Below are 23,581 nucleotides of genomic sequence, written 5' to 3' on the forward strand. Positions count from 1 at the left end.
CTTAATTTGATTGGTTAAGTTTTTAAGGAAAAACAACGCATGCGTACTTTATTTGATTTAACGGCTATATTTTTTTATCAATGGTACAGTATGAATTAATATAATAATACCAGACTGTAACTGCGTCGCGACCTATGTAGCTTAAACTAAAAATAAGCGTATTTCCTTGTTATTTTTACGTTATACGATCTTACCCCTTACCCGATGTTAGCCGAATACACCTTACTGCCCACTACCATGTTCATGCCTCCTCAAGGCCGCATTTATAAAGTAATTACACCTTTGAGTACGATCTTAAGTATACATTTAAGGTAGTCAATAAACAAAATTTAAGCTTGTTGTCAGCTGAATAAAAATTTGTCATGCTATGACTTAAGATATCATTTGAGATGTTGGTAAAAGATATAAGTACTTACTTAAATGAGTATTTAAAAAAAGTACGTGTAGCGGAATAGTTTTTACGAGAAATTATTCAACACTCTCATGTGTTTTTTGATTATACATTCATTATATATATTATTTAATAGAACTAGTAGAGCTAGTTTTTACCGAAGTGTGTAGTGGGACTTTAACTTGGATAAAGCACTTAAACGCGAACTTCGTACAAAATATAAGATAAGCTTATGCCATTTTATTTTCTATAAAATTAAATTCCTTCTTTGTGTTTACCTTAAAATTTTAGACCAAGCAATTCAATAACTAAAGAACGGTAATTACAAAACGCCGCCAAATATTTTAATAAGCGCAATAGATAATCTCTAAATCTAAGGACAGATGTCGGATGAGTCACTGTGTATAATTGCAGCGGAATAGTAATGAGGAAGTGGCCTAGTGACGTGTCCTCACCCTCACACTCCGCTCATGGGAATTGGGAATTACATAACGATTTTTTTTTAATATTTTTATGCGGAAAAAACACGTGGACTTAAAACTACACCTAAAATATGAAATCACGATGCCTTTGAATTGCACTCTTTTTTATAACACATTAGATTTTTAGTCTTTGACTTAAAACTACGCCTAAACTATGGAATCACGATTTCTTGTATTTGAATTGCACTCGCTTTTATAACACATTAGATTTTTAGTCTTTGACTTAAACTACGCCTATGGAATCATGATTTCTTGTCTTTGAACTGCACTCGTTTTTATAACACATTAGATTTTTAGTCTTTGACTTAAAACTACGCCTGAACTATGGAATCATGATTTCTTGTATTTGAATTGCACTCGTTTTTATAACACATTAGATTTTTAGTCTTTGACTTAAACTACGCCTAAACTATGGAATCATGATTTCTTGTCTTTGAATTGAACTCGGTTTTATAACACATTAGATTTTTAGTCTTTGACTTAAAACTACGCCTGAACTATGGAATCATGATTTCTTGTATTTGAATTGCACTCGTTTTTATAACACATTAGATTTTTAGTCTTTGACTTAAAACTACGCCTAAACTATGGAGTCATGATTTCTTGTCTTGGAATTGCACTCGTTTTTATAACACATTAGATTTTTAGTCTTTGACTTAAAATTACACCTAAAATATGGAATCATGATTTCTTGTCTTTGAATTGCACTCTTTTTTATAACACATTAGATTTTTAGTCTTTGACTTAAAACTACGCCTAAACTATCATGATTTCTTGTCTTTGAATTGCATTCGTTTTTATAACACATTTTTAGGCTTATGAAGGGTATTTATCTACATTTTTATACGTGCACGGTATAGTGATTCAACTGCACCTTATGGTAAGTGGATAGGGTCCGATAGAATGTCGACTGACGCGAGTTGATTATAGACAGTCGACACAATTATGCCGGCCTGTTGGAACTGCATATAGAGGTTGGTCCTGAAACGCGGCACACTTATGTGGACCACTATGGCGGGCTTTAACACCTTGTGTACGGTGGTCGCTATCCAGGCGGATATAAAATGTCACCAGCGAACCTATCTAACCTAACCGACTTTGGCTATAATATCTGACTCACCCGGTATGATATTAGATCAAACATTGCTAGAGAATTTTGCGTGTAATAAATTTTCACTTATTCCTTATAAAGGTGATTTTTATTTAAAATTATAAGCAAGATAAATTTATCATTAAAATATACTTGACCGACTTACTATCGTTGTTTACAGGTGTGTCAGCGAGTGAAGCTCTGAGGAACGGCCTCTGCCAGTCCCTCTGGGGCGCCTCTGCGAGTAGACCGGAGCCGAGGCTCGCTTCTCCACCACCACTGCAGAGCCATGATGCATACCCAGCGAGAGGTAAGCGGTAATTTATAAATATTATTAATACTTCCATATTATATTTTACTTTACTATGTTTTCTGTTCACACAACACGTCATATAATTGGTAAATGCTGTGTGTACCTGTTATTGGCATATATATCAGCAACAATACCTTATAACTTTGTTTGTGTTTAATTTTATGTATCAATGTGTATGAGTTGGTATACCTTTAAATAAATAAAAAAAAATAAGGTAACAAAACGGTTTCCCTAACGTATTCTTAGTCGGTATCGACTACTTTCAACCAATTAAGTAGGTCATCAGGTGAGAGCTGAAAGGCTGAGGAGGCAGAACCGATTTCTATCTCATTATGTAAAATGAGAGAAATCTATACACAATATCAATAAATTATAGGTATAAATGCAGTTCAAGGCAACTTGTATGTTTCGAAAAACTAACAAACAAGGTTCAAAACTGAGAAATAAATCTAAAACTTACGATTCCTAACCCGATAACCACTAAACTATTGAAATGAGTCTTATTCGTTATCCAACAGTTTCAATCCTTCCGCATAACGATTGGGTACTAAAATATTCGATAATCTTTTCCTTAGTCGGCACGTTTAAGAGAAGATATCACGATGAAATAGAGTTTAATTCGTGATTATGTTTATTGCTTTAATATAAAAAAGTTATAAAAATATTCATATGCTACCATTTGTAAAGGAGGCTCAACTGTGTTCTTAACAATACTATTATTTATTTTAAATTTTGTACAGCTACATTTCAAATAAGTTTCGATCAAATTTTATAACAACTAATCTTGGTAATAGTCGACATATAACTATACACCATCAATACAAATTTATTAGTAGTATAATTATGACCTTTCTCCCCTTTACAATGAGACAGCGAGGTTGATCAAGATAAGATTATTTTATACTCTACCGCCTTAGTTCTTTGATCTCTCTCTTGAGTTCTTCAAGTGTGATTTGTATGTCACGTACAACGCCACATTCCTATAGAGATGTAATATAAGAGTAAAACTACGATAGCCAATTATATTTCGACTTCGACAGAAAAGCTTTCGATATTATACAACATTTTTCATCATATAAGTTAACGACAAATTCAAAAGTCGACATATTATTAACAGTGACTGTGTTGATCGTACTATACGTTATCTAGTACGTTTGTAAACTAAGGGTGACGCATGTAATCGCGTCATAAAAGCTTTGATGTCCATGTAGTCTGGTCGAATTTGTAAATTTTGAAACAGTAAGTAACTTCCCTATCATATTATAATCGACTATTATTCTTAGTGAAAAGCGGACCACAGCGGGTTTTACATACAAAAGTTAAATAATGAACAAATAAACGTGAAGGACACAATGAGTTTCGAATTTCGACATTGCAATTGCACTTACCATCAGGTGCACTTAACTCTTAAGTATAAAAAGGTGACGATAGTCTTCATATAAGTTATACATAGTACCGAAATCAACTGTCAAAAATTAGATCGTAGTCGTTAAATCGCATCGTTACGATTATTATCTACCACCTCAGGAACTATCACTACCACACGAACAAGGCCGAGCTTTACTAAAATTTCCACAAAACAACACCCCACACGCTCATATCAGTATTCCAATAACATCAGGTTCCGCCAAATCCCACGGCTTCAGATTTTCGCTGACATATCTTATCGGAGCGCCCGTCAGCGCATATCGCATGCCTAAAATTACGTTTGTTTTACAACTTTGATTTGCCGTCGGCATCGACAAAGGTGCCGATAACTTTATCGATAATGTCGAGTATCGACAGTTTAAACGCGCATGTTATGATGGTTGTAATTTTTGTGTCGTACAATTTTTTCGATATAGATAACGCGTATGGATAGCAGAGAAGCTTTATTTATGGCGGGCTATTGGGTTTTGTCGAGTGCAAATGGCTTTGTGCTTTGTGTTATATTAAAATTTGGTGGATATATTGTTATTGTCCTGTTCTACGTCACTTTGTTGACATTTATAATTGTATGACTTGATGAAATTTAAATTCGTTAAATAATTATTTATGAACAAGAAATATCGATGCTCTACGATCTGTGTTTAGATATCGTTAATTGCTGTTATCAACTTTGATAGTAATATTAACGCAGCTCTTGAGAGGCTAAAAAAAGCTAATTTATTTAGAATATTTTAATGAATATCTTAGTTCTTACTATATTTTTATGTTTGTTAGAAGTAAACGCAGAAACAACTGAACGGATTTGGATGAAATTTGGCACCCGGATAGACCAAGTCCTGATTTAACACATAGACTATTTTATATCCCGGTAATTTGCTCCCGTGGGAAATAATGGTATTTTTTTATATAGATGACGCTGGCGTCGTATAGATGGCGTTATAATCCACTGCAGGGTTTTAGGGACTTTTGTAAAGGAAAAAGCTTTTCAGGCGACCGAAGCCGCGAGTAAAACTTAGTCATATAAAATCATATTCAATAAACAGACCCAAGCATTTAACACCTTACTCCCATCGCAAAATAACCCATCGTTTTCTAACGTATTTTTATGCAAACCCTCCGAGGCGCTTGGCTCAAAGTTGTAAATCCGATTTGGACATGTGTACCCTTGTAGACAAACATTAGTATGAGAGATAACGTTTTGTGGTCCGCCTGTTTGGCCTGTATGGATTGTGAGGCCGCATGACCAAAATAGTATTTTAAATGACGTATTATGATGTCTTATGCGAATGTTAGACATTGATATAAAACTAGTTTACGGATTTTGTCGTGTTTTTTTATATTTTTATTTTCTACGGTCGTTTCGAAGACTTTGCAGCTTTCATGGTCACGGAGAGGGGAGAGGTGGGTTGAAGTGTCGGTCTTCCGAAAAGTCAAAGTTACAATATCTACCTACATTTGGATATTATTTCACTAACTATCTATTATACTATTTATATAACATTAAAAATCACGATAAAATTTGTCAAATATTTTTATTCCAATAACGTAACTATGTAAGTCAGGTAATACGTTAGCGTAAGTTATACGTTTACGTTAACGAATTTGATTTGCCAAATATAAAATCCTGGAGCAACGCAATGGCTTTAGCATTTGGTTGCTACGGCTTACGTACACGGCAAATTTTCGTAAAATGAGTAATAAGTGCATTTTTTGCTTTAAATTAAAACTCTATGGATAAATATTATAAAAGACTAATGTAAATATTTATGCCAAAATAGTCGTTGGGACACACAGCATTAAGGCGAAGATTGAAGTAATAAAAATCCTCTAGTGTGGATAAGCAAATAGCATGAGGCAGACACAGCAACTTCCACATTCTTAGTTTAAATAAAAAAAAAAAATTATCAACTCTCACCTATATTTTGCCAGACAAAAGAAATCACAAACGCAGGACATTCCTAAAGTTTAGGGTAACCACAAGGCTCGATCAATCAAAGGGTACACTCGTGCTAGGTCCGTGCGTAAATATTTGCCGAGTGGCCGGGCCGTCACGACATGCCCTGTTTACCCTATTATTCACGACGATGTTTGGCCAAGTCCGGCCAAGTCTGGCCAAATACGACCGCCCAGGACCGGACCTAAGGAAGGTCAGGTGTTACATATTTTTCTTTTTTAAAATTAAAATTTATAATTTACGAAAGAAAGTAAAGTTACGTACTGTAATAATTGGGAACTCAAATTAAATACACGTGTTTAATCTAATGATTTATTATTGTTAGAATTTTAATGGGAAGATATAAATTAATAAAAATGTTTTATGAATTATTCGTTTCATCACTAACACTAAAAACAAATTTCCTTCTTTAAATACGTTGTTCTGTTTTCAATCCCTCCCTTATCTATAAATGCATAATATTATATAAATCATACCCAAACAACTGAAGCCTAAGCTAGTCGCTAGTAAAGCAGTATTTCTAGAATAATTTTGTAAATGTCCCCCTAAAATGACCCCATTACGTCCCTTCACAGAGTCATTCGATAACCTCATGTTTAAAGTTTGCGTGACTGCCAAGCTTGACAATTGAACTGAATGTTGACCCTTTTGTGAATTATACAATGTTTTTGTGTTCTCTGAACTCTAAACGCCCTTTGCAAACAAATTACTGAATTGCAAAATGAAATTGTAAGTTATAGCTACAAGATAGTAATACAGGGTTTGCTGGTGGTAGTAAGTAGTATGGTAGTAAGGTATGTAAATGAGTCGTCTTCCGGATCAGCCTGTGTATATCCGGTTTCAAGAGGCCGGCATAATTGTGTCGACTGTCGAGGGCTAATCTCCCGTCAGTTGACATTCTATTGGACCGCTTTCCACACCATCAGATGCAGTGAGGTCACTTTCCCGTACTCGTGTAAAAAAAAGCCTTTCCAATGAGCTTCTTGCTTATCAAGCTTCCGCAGAGACTTATATAATTAATAAAATTACTCATAAGGAATTATAACATATTGCACAAAATTATGCGTAATAATGACTACCCGTGTATCAGCAAATAAATTTTTCCATTTTGAGCATGTGCTGTCTCGATAATTTATTTGATACTTAAATTACAACTTGTGGGTTTCCCACATTGTAATATTTGAGCTTATTTTTAAATGCTTAAGCGGGTACACTATTTAATTGGTTACGTACATACATATTAAAATAAATTTCTTTTCTTTCTTTCTTTCTTTTTATTATCACGCCTCGATCCCGTAGGGGTAGGCAGAGACTATGGATTGCCACTTTGCACGATTCTGGCATACTTCTCTCGCTTCCACCTTCAACAATCTTTTCATGCATTCCCGCCGGTTCAGGGTACTTTTGACCTGGCCTTTATTAAGAATATCAGATATCTGACATTCGAAGGTTCGATGCGGTCGACCCCTACCGACTTTTCCATCTACTTTCACATTGACGTTGCTAACGTGATTTCGATAAATAAACATCATTAAAGAACAGAATAACATTAAAACGTAAATAAAACGTTTGCGATAGCCTAGTTGGTTGTGGAACGGACTGCCGAGACGAAAGTCCGCAGGTTCAAATCCCAAAGGGACACACCTCTGACTTTTCTAAAAAAAATATGTGTGTATTCTTTGTGAATTATCGCTTGCTTTAACGGTGAAGGAAAACATCGTGAGGAAACCTGCATACCTGAGAAGTTCTCTATAGGAATTTTGAAAGTATCTGAAGTCTACCAATCCGCACTAGGCCAGCGTGGTGGACTAAGGCCTAATCCTTCTCAGTAGTAGAGGAGACCTGTGCCTAACAGTGGGACAGTATATAATACAGGGCTGATATTATTATATTAAAGAACAGAATATTATTTTAGCTTCCGTATACACGTGTACATCTGCCTACATCTTTATAGATAGGCGTTAATATATTTATGATGAATTTAAAAGCATGATAAAAAATACCAAATTTGGACTGACATCAACTCAACTTTTATTACCTGATACGATATCTACAAACGTGACGTCACGACGGTATAGTACACGCAAATTTCGCCTTTATTGTTAAAGCTACGTGAGGTCACGTAGGCCGTTGTATTAACTATCTCTACTGCAGCAAATTCTAACAGAAGAATCATGGTTTTGTTGCCTGGTTTAGGAAAGAGACTGGGATTATTAAAGGGTTTCTACCTTGTTGTTTTCTGCTCCACCCTAAGGTTGACTGGGAAGAATGCCTACGGCAATAAGTCCGCCTATGTAGAAAACTTAATTGTATGCAAAGGGCAAATAAATAAATACGTTTTGGGGCCTATGGAAATTAGAGTAAACAAAATGCAATTATAGGCCATCACTTCAAAAGGGTATTCTATGAGATAACAGACCTCGGTAGGATATTCATGCTGTTAGCAAATCTTAAAAGGCTCTACTGGAAATCTGTCATTTTACCAAGTGCAAGAACAACCATCACTACACATCTGTGTTTCTGAGACATTGGCATTACCTCGGTCGAACTTTCACGCTGTAGGTCTAAAATCTAAGTCACCTTACTAAATCCAGTAGTAAGTCGTCGTTACACACCGGTTTTTTCTAAGACAGTGGTACTACCTCGGTCGAAAATTTATTTCAAACTTCAAACCATTCAGAATAAGTTTACCCATCAAACAGACAAGTAACCTCAATCAGAATACTCATTATAAAACAAACCCCGTTAATTTGCCGCTAATTACAAATCTAGACGGTTTGTCTGTAATTATCAAACGACATAATCTCAAAGATGCCGCTCGCGTCTCTTTATGGACTGACAAAATTTATGCTATCACTCCGACGCTTTACTCTACGATATCCAACCTTACACCCTTGACTTAGGAGGGCTTATCGCGTGGGTGTATAGTCAAATTTGATTAAAGACACAAACATGAACTGTATTGTTTCAGCAAATAATTCGTGGAAACATTGAGAGAAATCGGGGCGTGTACACAAAGGCGCCGCCTTGATAGCGACGGGTCATTGCGTTCTCGATAAAACAAAAAAATTAAAAACTTATCTGTACTTCTACGAATGTAATTTATGTTCTTGAACTTAAAATAAATTTAATTTTAATAGCAAAGCATTTGTAAGTACTGATAGGCAACAATATACTTTTTGTATGTCATATATCGTTATAAAAAACATAGTTTAATAGAAGCCTAGTTGCGCACCGGAGTGAGTGAAGGAACAGAGAGTGCACCTGTGTATTGCGCCTCCTGCGTACCTGGCTGATCTCCGTTGAGATTGGCCGCCGTGGCCGAAATTCGGCTCAAAGGGATTTATTCCGTTGCCCAGTTTAACCAATATCTATCTAGTCATCAAACATAAAATGGAAAAAAAATGAGTGCGTGATTTCATCCGTATTACTATATATAATATGAATTTAAGCTCGGTATAAGAACAGTTGCGACCTTTATACAGCAAGCAATATCCCATCACGGAACAGAACAAAAATTGTAAAACAAATTACACCTCTGCCTATACTTTGAGAAAACATGCGTGAGATATTCGAATTAAGTACAACTAATTTCACCTCTGCCTACAAGAGAATAAGGACGTGAGATTATTTGAATAGTTCCGTACGTTCCCCCCACCCCTACTATACGCGTTCCCATATGCGCACAAAATCCAAACTGATAAATGAGAAGCGGCCGATTTCATACGATATCAGGCTTAACGGCACGATAAGTGAATAGGAAAAATATGTAATATACACGGATTACATAATTTATTGCCTGATAGTTTGACTCGTACAAACCGCTTTTATCAGGCACGGTTCGTAGACTTCGTACATGGAACAAATTTAGGTTCAAGATCTATATTACATAAGCTCACGCTTTAAGCTTAAATGTATAGGCAGAGACACACTTTCATGCACATTCTGCATTCAGTTATAGGATTTTAAAAATAGAACATTTTAAAAGTTACTTTCAGCCAGTTTTCGTTTAAACAAAATCACTTCGATTGATTAAAAACGTCCAATTCCAATTTCAAAATAGAACGGACTTTACGATCAATATGTTATATCTGTGGACCTGTCAAATGACGTCACGCGTACATATACATAACAGTACTTACGAGTGTGACAGAGACAGAAATAATACATAAAAGACAGCCAAATCCATTCATTTATTATCTGTGACGTCCAGAAATGTACTTTATGATTTTGTAAAAATGCATTTCACGATCACGATACTTGTGACTGAATTATAAGAAGTTCTTTAGTGAGGCTTGTTACATAATTTACGTCGTAAAGGTTAATCCGCGAAGGTACATCACATGTTTATCAGATAAAAAAACAAAATAAGATGCCTAAACAATAACAATAGTATAGGATCAATGCAGGAGTCATTTTCGTGACTTGTTTTGGTCTTAGTTTGAATACAGGCATTGATAAAATTGTTATAACAAGTTATTATCGACAAATTTGTAAACTATAGAACCATGCTGTAGATATTTTGTTTACAGAAAGAATAATCCCTGTCGATGATGGCGGACCATCTCAATTATGGTAAAAATGTTTCAGGGAAAATAATAATATTAAATCAGCGCTGGAGTATCAATAAGACTGGTATTGCAGCAAGGAGAGGAGTGAGGTGTATAATTATGTTATATTTCTTTATGTATTTTGTCTTTTTTTTTTCTCCTTTTATTGCATATATTATACTGTTATATTCCCAATTATAATAATTTCTTTCTTTTTTCTTTCTAGTTGTATCGTTTTCTAGTCAATTGGATTCTCAGTTGATGGTGTTACCTTGTTTAGAAGGCAGTCGTGATGTTATTCTGCCAAGTGATTTTAATGTCGAATAATATATAAAAATTATAAAGAGGTAGAGTTTATTACTCTGTTTGTTGGTAGTGGCTAATATCTAGAACTACTGAACCGATTTTGAAAATTCTTTTACTAATACGAAGCTAAATTACTCCTGAATCCTATGAGCTACTTTTTATCCCAAGAAAATATAAACACGGGACTTTTATCACAGAAAAACTTTGAGCGAAGCCGCGGCCAAAAGCTAGAAATTTCTAAAAACAATTAAAAATAAAATAATAATTACGGGAATTAATTTGTCACAATGTAAAGCTTCCCAACGTTTTTTTAATGTTTATAACTAGCGAAAATCGACTCTATGACGTGTTATCTCATGGCCGTGACGTCGTTACCCAGGCTTGGTAACCTAATCCATTCGCGCTCAGATCTCGCCGCCTAAGCCTTGATTTATCATTTATCGGGTCCACATTGACATAGTAATGCCGCCATCATGCAGATATTAAGACATGTAGATTACGATGTGATGTGATTGTGAAGCGTGCTTGTCATTCACTGCCTACCCTTGTTGGTGGCGTGATGATTGCATATGGTGGTGTCACTAAAATTCATTTTGGAGTTTTAGAATTAGGATTTTAATGTTATATTTTAATAAGCACTTTAATGTCTAGAAAAATCGATGGTTAAAAATCGACAATAAACATTTAATTTAAATTATTAAGTATTAAACTACATACCTAAGAATTTGCCATGAGAATTTTGAAGGTATACTCGTATGAAGTCTGCCAATCCGCACTAGGCCAGCGTGGTGGACTAAGGCCTAACCTTCTCAGTAATAGAGAAGGTTGTTTTTCAAAATTAAATAACGCACGGCAAGTATTATTATAAATTTGGTATTGTTTAATGAAATAACGAGTTCATTTTGCAGTTTTTGAAGTCGCAATGGTTTTTCGGAGTACCAGCTTTGTACCATAAATGTAATTTTGATACGAAGAAAATGTATCAAGATAATAACCTTCAGCACTTAGAATTAAATACTCTAAATTACTATATTATGTGTCATACCGATTTATGACTTCTAAGTATTAAAGGAGCAGTCAAATTTTATATCATAACGCTATGAATAAAATTGATACGATATGAATCGATAAGCTGCAATCAAATATTTACTTTATTGCAATTTAAAAATGGAGTTATGTAACTGCCGTAATTTTGACAAACTTGTGCATTGACATAGTGAAAATCGTTTATAATATTAATATCGATGAGATGCTTATCGATACTTAGAACCAATGATAAAAGAAGTATAGAGGATGGGTAATATGGTCACGTGACATGCGGCACATTTAATGAACAAAATGGTGCCGACTCCGCCCCTTACAATAGTGATATGCTAGTACCGAAAATTTTGTATCGACATCGAAGAATTAAGAGAGACAAACAAGCCCCAAAAAGATCAAATCGACGGGTGCAAAGTAAAAAGAGTTATATACAAAACAGCTAGTTTTCAGGAGAGCGTATAATAAGAATAAATGCTCCCATTTTGTTTATTTTAAACTAAATTTGTTGAAATTTTCATTACCGCTTCATTATTTAATATGGCATCTACATGTATATTTATTTTCTTCTAATTATGTTTAATTTACAAGATATTACAGTTGTCTGCATCTACACTGTGCTTAAAATTATGACAAATGTGTTAACTACCACTTGGTCGTTTCTACATGGGAATTAAAAAATCTAGATTTAATAAAGTATGCTTAATATATTTCAGTATAGATAATAAATGCAACATTCACTATGTATTAAAATTAGTTTGTGACTATGATCAATTGAAAATACACCAACTTTAGAGCATAATTGCGCAGATGTCTTTTTCTACACCTTAAAGTATGTGCAAAGTACACGATTTATAAGAAGGTTAAATGAAATATTTAGTAAGGAATTATTTACTTATTTTGGCAAAAACTAATCTTATCACAACATTTTCACTCTGAATATTTAAGTATAAAGTAATTGAGGTTTTTTGGTTAAGAATCAACAGTAAAACTTATAAACTCCTTATGAAAAACAATTTAAATTAAATCTAGAACAGTCTACAGATTTCACACTTAAAAATAATAAATATCAGTCCCAATGTTATAGTTGTATAAACACTTAGTTATAATCACAATCAAAATAGTAAATATGCACTTATCAAATATAAATCCTCTAAAGTGTGTTCTACTCGTACACCATAATAAAAATTGGCATATCTCTTATGATAAACGTAAATGTAATCTAAATTTAACTCAATATTTAAAATATTTTAAAACAACAATTCAAAATTTAAGAAGCAATTTAATTATTTTGAAACATATAAAACCTAATCAGTCTCATTACCGTCTGTATCGTTACCATGTTTCAAATTTTTATAAAAGCTATGATATCTAGGGGGTATCAAGTTTTGCTGGCAGAGGCTTAATAAGTCCTTGTACTTGGCACTTGTTATCATGATGGGTTCATTATAACATTTTACGGGATCATTAATTGTAAAACCACAGCGAGAACGAGTATTTCTTTTTTGCACTAAGTCAATCTGATTGGATTCTACTTTATGTAAATCATACTTATAAAATATTGTGTTAGGATTCTCTGCTTTAACTACTATTTCTCGAACTTGATTCCACTTAACATTTTGATTGTCGGTATTTTTTGTCAATTTAAAATCATTCAATCTCATTTTGAAATCAAAAACTTCGTCTTGTATTATTTCTATTACCTCATAAGAATCGCCGGATGTTTTACACCATCGAACTAATGTATACCATTCCTGAGGACAGTAAATTAATTTTTTTTTTGATGATTTTTCGATCAATGCGTGGACACTGTCACCTTCCTGTTGGGTGTGACCCTTCTCCAAAAACCTATGATGAATGTCAATGTTATATTTTTGTGAGCAGTACACATACATCAAAAATACTATGCGGTTTCGGTTTTGACCGCCACAGTTATCAGACCATAGGCGGAAATCTTTGATGCCTCTTTCAGTTGACTGTTTAATAAAATTATAAAGGCAACTAGCCACTTCATTCGAACCTCGCTTAGCTATAGTTTCAGGCCACATATAACATATTCCTTTTTTAAGACCCATATCAAAAACGGTAAAATTGAAGACAGAAAGTTTACGCTTGTAATAAAATGAACTGGTTTCTCCGTGTGGACACGTCAAAATTTTTTGAAAATCAAACGTAGCTGAAGTTACAGTCTCAGGATTAGAAACAGCTTCAATTTTATCTTGTTTCTTTAAAGATCTCGCTAGGTTTTTTTCTTGTATATGCTTATTATAATCTAGTGCATTGGTTTGTGCAGAAAGGGAATTTTTAAATGCTATACATATGTCGCATTGATCTTTTTTTGGAACAAAAAAAGCTATGTTCATTTCTTTATTCACGATATCTCGATACTGGCGCACTGTCTGTACTCTCTCCGCAATATTATTCTCTTGGGCCCAAGTCTGGTACAACTTAAACATGATAGAAAAATTTAAATCAGCCAAGTAAACTTTGTTTGTGTCTTTCCTTGCGTAATGTGACTCCACTGGTTGAAATGAGTTTACATGATCACACACTCCTTTTATTATAGCCCCCGTTAAAACCTTGTTTTTATTTTTATGATGACCTCTAAAATCTATTTCACAATTACCAGTGGTCTTATCATATTTATCAAGAGCACTCTGTATAAACTGATTACTTATATTCAGAGTGTTCTTAAACATAGTTTTGCAAACTTTTATACATTTTGGGCTTAATTCTTTTAAATTTACTGGCAGTGTATAGTTTACACTGTATTTACGTTTAGATTCACTCTCTGTAGTACTTCTTTTCTTTATACAACGCTTGGTGTACTTACCTATAAAAATCCATTGCTTTTCGTGATTACAAAGATTCCAAAAACGATCAAATATAAGTTTTCTGTCTTCAAGAGATATGTTTGTACTACAGTTAAATTTGCAAGTTTCACATGGCGGCTTAATATGTTTCGCTGGCTGCAGTTTTCCGTTCCGAGACTGATGTTCCTTACCTGAATTTAATAGTAATTTACGCCTCGTATCAATCCACTTATCTTTATTTCTCAATCGCTTTTTCTTTGACCTGTCAATACTGAACTGTCGTCTTTTTCTGCGACCGTTTAACGAAGAAGGCGTAGAGCATTCACTTGAAGCCTCCACTGCCGAAGAAGCATCACTGCAACTTGTGATGATTATAGGCGATTGGCAGTTTGAAAGTGACAAACTTGATAGCCTGTCTGAGTTTAGTAAACAGATATTTTGATTTACCTCTGATAATGCACGCGGCGGACTTGAAGTGAATGAATTGTATTCTGAGGGTAATGGTGTATCAGATAATTGTCTACTAGAGTCTGTATTATCAATATTAACATTTTCAGAAATAAAAAATTGAAATTCAGATCGAGAGTGTATAGGTGTGATCGACCTAGAGGGTGACGCAGAAAATGAAGACTTATCTTGCAAAGTTAGTTCAGAATTATTTGTCTTTATCGCGGACACGTCATGAAGATCTTCTATAAGATGTTCAATAATATCCTCATGTAACACAGCGTTCTTCTCGAAAAATCCATTGCTTATATTATGGAAGCTTTCGGCTTCTTTGAAAGGTGAATTCGAACTTTCTGAATATGAAACAAGAGTAAAAATTATCTACAAGTAAACAAAATTTCATTATATGTCATTAAATATAGTTAACAATAAGAAATAACATTTGTAAATACCCACAAACATAACAAAAAAAAACTAATTAGTTAATGTAAATTGAGACATCTACATATGATCGCAAAGTAGAAAAAGACATATGGCAGATGGTCGTTTATGCGTCGTTTGGTAGTAAAAAATAACCACTGATAACCAATTCATAATTAGAACAATTAAACACTACTTAAATTCAAAATAACAATAACATAACATATTAGCAATAAAAAGTACATACCAGAACCGGTCTCACGGTTGGTATCAATAAGTTTTAATAGTTCTTCTCGGTCCTTAATAGCGCATTCTCGTCTCGATTTACCCAAATTCACTAATAATTTACGTCTTTCCATGTTTATAATGATGTTCTTAAATTGTTTGCTACTATGATAATGCTTTCAAAACTTAAACACGTAGTAAAAAGCTAAAACAAACAAATATTCTTGCCGGCCGGCGAAGCGCATGTCACCTGACTGATGGCTCAGTACGAATGACGGCGCACTCCCCGCGCGTCCCGCGTGATAACGGCCAGCGGTAGTTAACCGTAGTCACATCGTGCAATTTTACAAAATAGGAGTATATATCTTCTTTTACTTGACAAAAGTACTAGAAATTGCGCGACATTTGCATTTTTGTTTTTACCATGTTGTAGAACATGATATTTTTAGTTAGTTACTGCAATAATAAAAAAATCTCAAAACTGTAGTTAACTTTTTTCACTTTGCACCCGTCGAAATACGAAAGGGGTTAGGAACTACCATAATATAAATATAACAAACCATAATGTAAACAAACAAACTGAAACTGATTTATAAGTAACAATTGTTAAACAAAGCAGTACCTGTTGTGACAAACATCCAGTTGTGTTTGATCTATATTTGTATGTTGTACTATTCCTTGCTAAAAATTTAAGTTACAGATTAAGATATTTATTTAATACATGATAAATGGAATAAGATAGCGTAGCCAGCAATTATTTGGTTGGTTTTATTTTATTTTATTATTATGCTCTTTGATCGAGAAACATAACTATGGTTCAGCAAACTAAAATCAATGACCGTAAAAATGGTGGTTAAGATAATCAATTATAATAATTATTTGCAATAACAACAATATGATTATGTATCTATTTCCGTGCATGCAAAGGTTGCTCGAAACATAAGACCGCCAATTGTAAAAATATATCTTACATTTCATCTTTATGTTGTTTCTTTTATGTTTATCTATTCTTTTATGTAACAATTCTAATTTTATTCATAGCAATATATTAAAGTAATATTACTATTAGGTGAAGTATAATAATCATTACTATTTTACTTATCGGGAATATTGTTGGAAAACAGTTATCTTTACTCGCGTTAATTAAACGTGTGGTTTATGCATATCTTCTCAAAATGTAAAGAAATATGTATTTGGTGTAGGATTCCAATCACGTCGCTCAATATTCTCAATTCATTTTGCCTTGGTTTTAAAATTTTTTGGTTATCTTAAAAAATATTCTAATTTCACTTAGTTTGTCGTTCTGAATAATACAATATTGATGTGTGCTCTAACATTCTTTCAAAGACAAAAACCGTAACTGATAAACGGGCGTCTGTTAAAATATCGATATCAATAATTTCTAAACAAATCCACCCACCCATCCCTAAGCTCGTGTGTAAACAAACATAATGATTTTAATGTGTATAAATCACGCCTAAAAGGGTCCAAAGCTTAACAAACCAGATCCACATATCATTTTATTTGATAAAAACACATCCAAAAAGTAAATATACAAAGATATTTGCTAATTTTCGGTAAAAACAGTTACTAACCTATGAAAAGATATTTCGGGGTCTTTCTTGCGTGAATTCGATTTGCATCCTTTCACACAACACTGAGTCATTTTCGAAACTTAACAAATACACTAATAAACACACTGAACAATTGAGAATATGATTATATTACTTTAAATTCAATATTTATGAAGATTTGTTTACATCGTCTGACACTACATGTACTTGCTGACTGGCCAGCATAAAATGGCGTTTCTGCCGCAAGGCGGTCCCAATGTGTTGAAGTAAACGAAATAGTGCCATATGCGAAGAAAGCAATTATTTTTGTCTTTTTTTGTTGCGTTCCAAATAAGCTTTGAGTAAAAGAGATAGACATATATATTGACAATTCTGCGTCGATTTCCCTAACATAAATATAACTTATTCATATAGCTAACTTTTGAGGCCTGTCCTCTTTATATTTAGTCATTGCTTAGAACTCATTAGTAATGACAGAAGGTTTTAAATTTCGAATTCTATTTTGTTGACTTTTATCCCAGATACAATTCCTATACCCAAAAAATGTAAATAAGACTAAAATTATTACTCATTGCCAAAAATTCTGTTAAGTAATCTGAAAATCAAAACCTTAAATCGTAAACCAAAACGCGTTTACCTTTTTGCAAATAACGATAACAGTTACTCATACGAAAACCCGAAACGTGACAAACACTGTAATAAAGATAATGAATGGCAAATCAATAATTCGATACGTAGCCGTTGTCTAAGACCTTCAAATAACAACTTTGATTAATGTAATCCCACCAGTAACGGATTAGTTAAGAATAAATCCAGCGCGATTACACCCGAGGTTTATCGATAATAAGCACGTCATTAGTGTAGAGTTCAGTATATTTCTAAAGGCTCATCCACACGTTATATGGTCTCTTCTGGATTCAATAAATGCCATTGTAAGATTTCTACTAACCCTAAAACGAGTCGCTGTGGTTATGAACGATGATAATGTTAGGTATATGGGTATTCTATTATATATAACGGTAGTCTATGTTATGAGCAGGTAACGGAAAATATGCATTTGTATATTTGCATATTGAAATGCATAAATTGCATATTTTTCATTTATTATACGTATTTTAATAGTCAAGTATATATTTTGTGAAAAAATATTGAACAGACTAATACACTTCCGAGATCACTATGGGAAAATGTACGTAGCAAATTAAATGCTATTTTATATAAAAATCCGCATTTTGAAGAAAAAAGTTAACGGATTTGTTAACTGCGCCGGCCATGCTCTGCCTGAAAGGGTTTCTGTAGAAATGATGCTAAAATTCAGGTCCTGTTCGGTCAGCAAGCATAGGGGTTATTTATGGCCTACAAATTAATATGGCAAACTTTTTTGTCTGGAAAATCTAGAATATTATGTAATTGTGTTCTGTCATAAGAATTACAACTGATAATTGTAAAATAAACGTAAATTAATATATATTTAGGTTGTGCATAATTTGCCGTTTTTGTGCATATTTTCACATATTGGTTGTGCAAATAATCCGATGTCTAGTGACAAGTAAACTGAAATTGTACAGTATTATTGCCATTTACGATCGAACAAATATTTTCATTCAAACTTTTTTCATAACAACTATAAAGGAAAAATTTATTACTCTTAAATTTAATTCAATATTTCATTCGGATTAAAGCGATTTACTAAGAAGGACCAATCACAATATCTTTTTGTTCGTGTGGGTGAAACTAATTCTTGAAGCAGCGCCGTTCGTAATCTATAAGATAAAGCTGGATTAATTTATATTATAACTACAGATAAAACGTATTAAATTCGAATGATAACATTTGATTTATACACTACTTGTGAATATTTTTAGCGGTTTATGATTTTAGGTTGCAAGGTACGGAGTGGAATAACTCAAGTTGATACAATAAAACAAGACAAACAGTTTTGATTGTGTTGTGAAAGAAAATTTATAATAATAATTTAAAAGAAAGAGGTGACTAAAGAACAGTTATAGGACAAAAAAACATTTGTTTGAATTTCATCTCTTTCTATTAGTTTCTTTTAGTAAACTACTGAACGGATTTGAATGTATTTTCCACTGGCTATTTTATTTTACTTTATTGTGAAAAACAAACTTGGCTATTCTTGGGAGTTTTCACCCTATGATAATTTCTTATTAAAAAGAAAAGTTATCGTCATTTTAGGATCTTTCTAATCTTTGTTTCAAATCTTCTCAGGATCAAATATATCCAAATGAACACCCAGGAAGTTTTGGGGACAGATAGTAATAATAAAAATATTGATTGTGTGTATCTGAGATCCCGGGTTCAAATCCTGACTCGGGGAAAGTAATATTAGTCATCCAAACAGGCCCGCACAATATAAATTATAATCATCTCTCGTCAGTCGACATTCTACTTGGACCTAACTCTGCTTACCATCAAGTGTAATCGGGTCACTTTGCCGTATACAAAGTATAGTTTGTATATGACTACTCTGGGATAGATAGTCCGCATTTTTGACTCATAATTCGATTATGATATACATTTTACTTGTCATAGTAGATTTAGTGGTGGCAGTATTTCCTTCCAGATTACTTTAGATTACCAATCACGCAGTTATACGTTTATTGATTGTGGCAGAGATGTATTGTTGACAGCCTTTCACTCTCAACGGAAAATCACACTGACTCATGCGTCTTATTATCGATGTTTAGTTTACATTTTAGCCGATAGATGGCGTTATATCTCTCACTAAAAGAAATATGCGACCACCACTCAGCATTTAGCTCTATTATAAAATCAATAATTTTTACAATTACATTTAGGTTTTTGGAATTAAAAAATTACTAGACCATTAAATAATACGTAGATAGATTTTTAAGTACTTTTTACACTAAATACAAGTACATATTACGAAATAATATTGTACAGTAAAATATTCGATAATCTGCAAATAAATCACTATAGCAATATGAAGTGTCAAGTGTCAGAAGACAACCCTTAAACGCAGCGGGCAGGTCGCGTCGGCCCTCTGTATTAAAATTTGTAAAATCCGTCACGCTCCCCGTATCGGCCCAACACTTTATTAGACGTTGTAATCTTGATTAACGACCGATACGTGATTTTGCATTATTTCATACAAATATTTTATAGTTATTAATATTGAATTAATCGGTATTTATTGACTCTCTATGAATTTAATTCGGTATACTAATCGATTTTTACTGATATATGGTGCTTAAGGCATTAATGAAATTAGTACCGAAAGTCAAAATAAGGTCATTTTAACCATTTGTTGCAAACATCCGTCTTTGCCTACCTCCTTGGGGATAAAAACGTCAACTCGAATAAATTAATTAAGTTCTATGCCAAAAAGTGTAGAGGCGCTAATACGCTCTAAAGGAATTCGATTACACATCGTTTATTTTACAATCAGTCTGATATCGATTATTTAGATGTATTAGTACATCCTTCGAATAAATAACATTTGACATTCTTGATTCGCAATCTTAACGCAAAACATCAATAAAATACTATCTAATCAGATACGGTTCGTGACTGGCAGAAAGCTATTAATGTATACTTTTGACATCTTACACGTCATTATGTTCTAGAAGGAATGATAATTTTGATTTTAATTTTTTATATAGTTTCCAAATTATTATCACAATATATTTATTTGTTGTCAATCTGTAGCGTTAGGGTTTGGCAATCACCCGTTTGTAATTCAGTTTTTTTATTGTCTTTGTAATCCCCTACAGACTACAGTTCTAAGTATATATTACATGGTCGAAATCACCAGACCTTAAATAATAAAGATTAATAAAACTGCAATACATGTCATATATAAATGTTGCGTAAAAATTAAAAAACTCTAAAAACATCTTATCAATCTTAACAGAAAGCCTCTATCAGAAAGATGACCATATTATGGTTTAATGTTAAAACTTCTATGACATCTTTACAGTATCACAATGACAGCAAAACGATTCGACCAACCCATCGAATTGAAACGCCGATTTTGCAAACCGCTCGGATACGAACGACCGAATGTAAATTCCCTACCGCGGGCCGCAGCGACCACAGAACGCGTATTTTTAATTTGTTAAAAGCTCTCAGAAAAATAACAATCTGAATGCATAGCAATTTGCTGGGCCGCTCCTTTTATAATTAAAATTGCATTAAGCGCAATAGGCGAGCGGTAATGACGCTAATGCACTGTTTGTCTAGAAAAAATGCAGACTGACGGCATGTAATCCAATTTGCTATTTTAAAATGCCTTAATTCGTTCGCGTTTGCGGTTGCAGTTTTGAGAATGTTTGCTTCTGTTTTGAACGCCACTAGACAAATGGACTTCCAGTTAACATAACTTGCCTAATTTTTGGTTGGAATTTCAGTGTTTGTGTTCGGAGATAGGGTTAGGTCTGCATGCTGGATGTAGTTTGTTTATAACCTTCTGGCATAGTTATTATAATTTGACACATTTGTCACAATATTTCATAAGTACTATTTATATTGAAGCCAAATTGCCGAGTGTAAATCAAAAAATAAAATTATGTGATCTAATTACAAAAGTACAATGAGGCCAGATAATATCCATTCTTTGCATTTCACACTGCCCCACACGGGGACCTATTCAATACTTCGCAAGGCTATAAATTCGAGCATACTGTCTGAACGGAACAATGAATCTAAATAACCATTAATATGTAATAAATACTATGGGGTAATAAAACCGTGTCGCGTGGGGGACAAACAAACAAGTGTACCGAGCAACCCTTAAACGCTGCCCATTGTCAAAGAGGCCCGCGCAAAATGCGCTAGGGGACGAAGTCATCGCCGAGTTTCGCCGAAGTTCGCCGATTGGTTCTGCTCCAAATGCCGACAGCTGCTGCATTTCAGACATAGGGGTCGCTGTTCATTAGTGTAACTTGTCTTTGCCCGAGATCGATGTTTGTTTTTGGACAGCGTGAGTATTGTGCTGATGGTCATTTGATGTATGAAGTTTTGAGGCCTTATCATAAGACATAAACTATAATATATTATTATCATCACTAATATTTTTACCTTTATCTGATTAATATATTATAAATCGTATCAAATCATTAGGATTTTACGTGTTATAAAACAACAAAGCAATAAATTTAATTAAATTTCAAATACTGGCAAATTTTTATGAATTAAATAAAGGTCCCCATTTATTCGCAAATAAATTAAAAAATCAAACAAGCAGAAACAATACGAGAACTAAAGCAAACGATGCGGACGGTAACGCTACAGTTGCGTTTAGTCGCGCCCGCGGATTAGTGAATTGTAAAAAAGATTGGGGTCCCTTCGACCCGATGTGTTAATTACGGGGGTTGGGCCCGAGGGTTGGGTGCAGATGAAAGTCAATTTGCTGCAGCGACATGATACGGCCCATTTCATCGGGAGCGACAAGTGTTGCACCTGCGCTGTTCCGAGGGGCCTGAGGGACCTCAATGGCCTTTGTGATCATGCAAACAATTTGGATTTCTATTGTGGTGTCAATACTCGATGGCGCTATTTATGCATTATTAGGGTTATTATGTTTGCTATTCATGGAGTCTGTATGGAAGTAATGTTTATTTAACGTCTTCTTCACGACATTTAAGTACTTGGATGTTGCTCATCAAGTGTAGGTAATATTAATATATTTATCATTCTAAAAGTCAGTTTTTGTCCACAGATAAAATCAAGTTCGGAATCAACCGTCTAGTCGGCGAAAGAACTGAAGAGGAAGAAGAAGAAACCACACACAATGAGACCAGACCCGAACGGGCATCGCCAGCATCCAGATGCGGCAGTCCTTGCTGGGCACCATCACCGCAGTCACCAAGATCAGTCCGCTCTAGCTCTCCTGAACTGGAAGTGGATTCCCCACCCTCATCTCCAAGAAGACTGCCTGATTCTTCGCCTCCACCAAAGAGATCGGAAGCATTCTCCGTTAGCGCTCTCCTTCGACCTGATGCGCCAAGAGTGCAGCCACAAAGACCATTCCTATACCCACCGCTACCCTTCGCGGAGTTCTTACGAGACGCAGGCAGCCTTGGTCTACCAGGATGGGGAGGCTACAGCAACCTATATCTCCACGCTGTACAAGCCGCAGGACCAGAGTTTCTGAGATTACGAGCAGCTGTTTTGGGAGCTCCGGGACCTTTATCCAGACCTCTGCCTATCGGGGACGTGTATTCTTGTGTGAAGTGTGAGAAGATGTTCAGCACTCCCCACGGCTTAGAGGTGCATGCGAGGAGGTCGCACAATGGGAAGAGACCATTCGCTTGCGAACTGTGCAGTAAGACCTTTGGGCATGAGATCAGCCTGAGTCAGCACAGGTGAGATACTTTTTGTGTTATTTTCACTAGACTATAATTTCTTGAATGTAAATCCTTTGACACTAATATTTAGGGAAGGAAAATTTCCACATAAATAAATATTTACCCACTTTTATTGTCCCTGTAGTATTCGTTGTAATTAACTTGTCCAGACTTTTTTGTTAGTACAAAATACAAAATGCTTATACCTAATACATATA

General features: G+C 34.3%; 2 protein-coding genes across 2 annotated transcripts in view; one reads left to right on the plus strand and one right to left on the minus strand.

Annotated features, from left to right (window-relative positions):
- LOC115448461 (zinc finger protein Gfi-1b) overlaps nt 1–23,581 on the plus strand; it is a 73,145-nt gene that overhangs the window by 20,849 nt on the left and 28,715 nt on the right. The window contains exons 2-3 of the mRNA XM_030175899.2: nt 2,145–2,273; nt 22,736–23,381. Of these exons, the coding sequence (XP_030031759.2) occupies nt 2,145–2,273; nt 22,736–23,381 (775 nt within the window). The remainder of the gene's footprint in view (nt 1–2,144; nt 2,274–22,735; nt 23,382–23,581) is intronic.
- LOC119188360 lies at nt 12,240–15,710 on the minus strand. The gene is made up of 2 exons (XM_030166574.2): nt 15,480–15,710; nt 12,240–15,165 (listed from the first exon to the last, which is right to left on the minus strand). The coding sequence occupies exons 1-2, from the start codon at nt 15,589–15,591 to the stop codon at nt 12,860–12,862; spliced, it is 2,418 nt and encodes an 805-aa protein (XP_030022434.1). The 5' UTR covers nt 15,592–15,710; the 3' UTR covers nt 12,240–12,859.

The sequence above is a fragment of the Manduca sexta genome, chromosome 23 (assembly GCF_014839805.1).
Source record: "Manduca sexta isolate Smith_Timp_Sample1 chromosome 23, JHU_Msex_v1.0, whole genome shotgun sequence".
Classification (NCBI taxonomy): Eukaryota; Metazoa; Arthropoda; class Insecta; order Lepidoptera; family Sphingidae; genus Manduca; species Manduca sexta.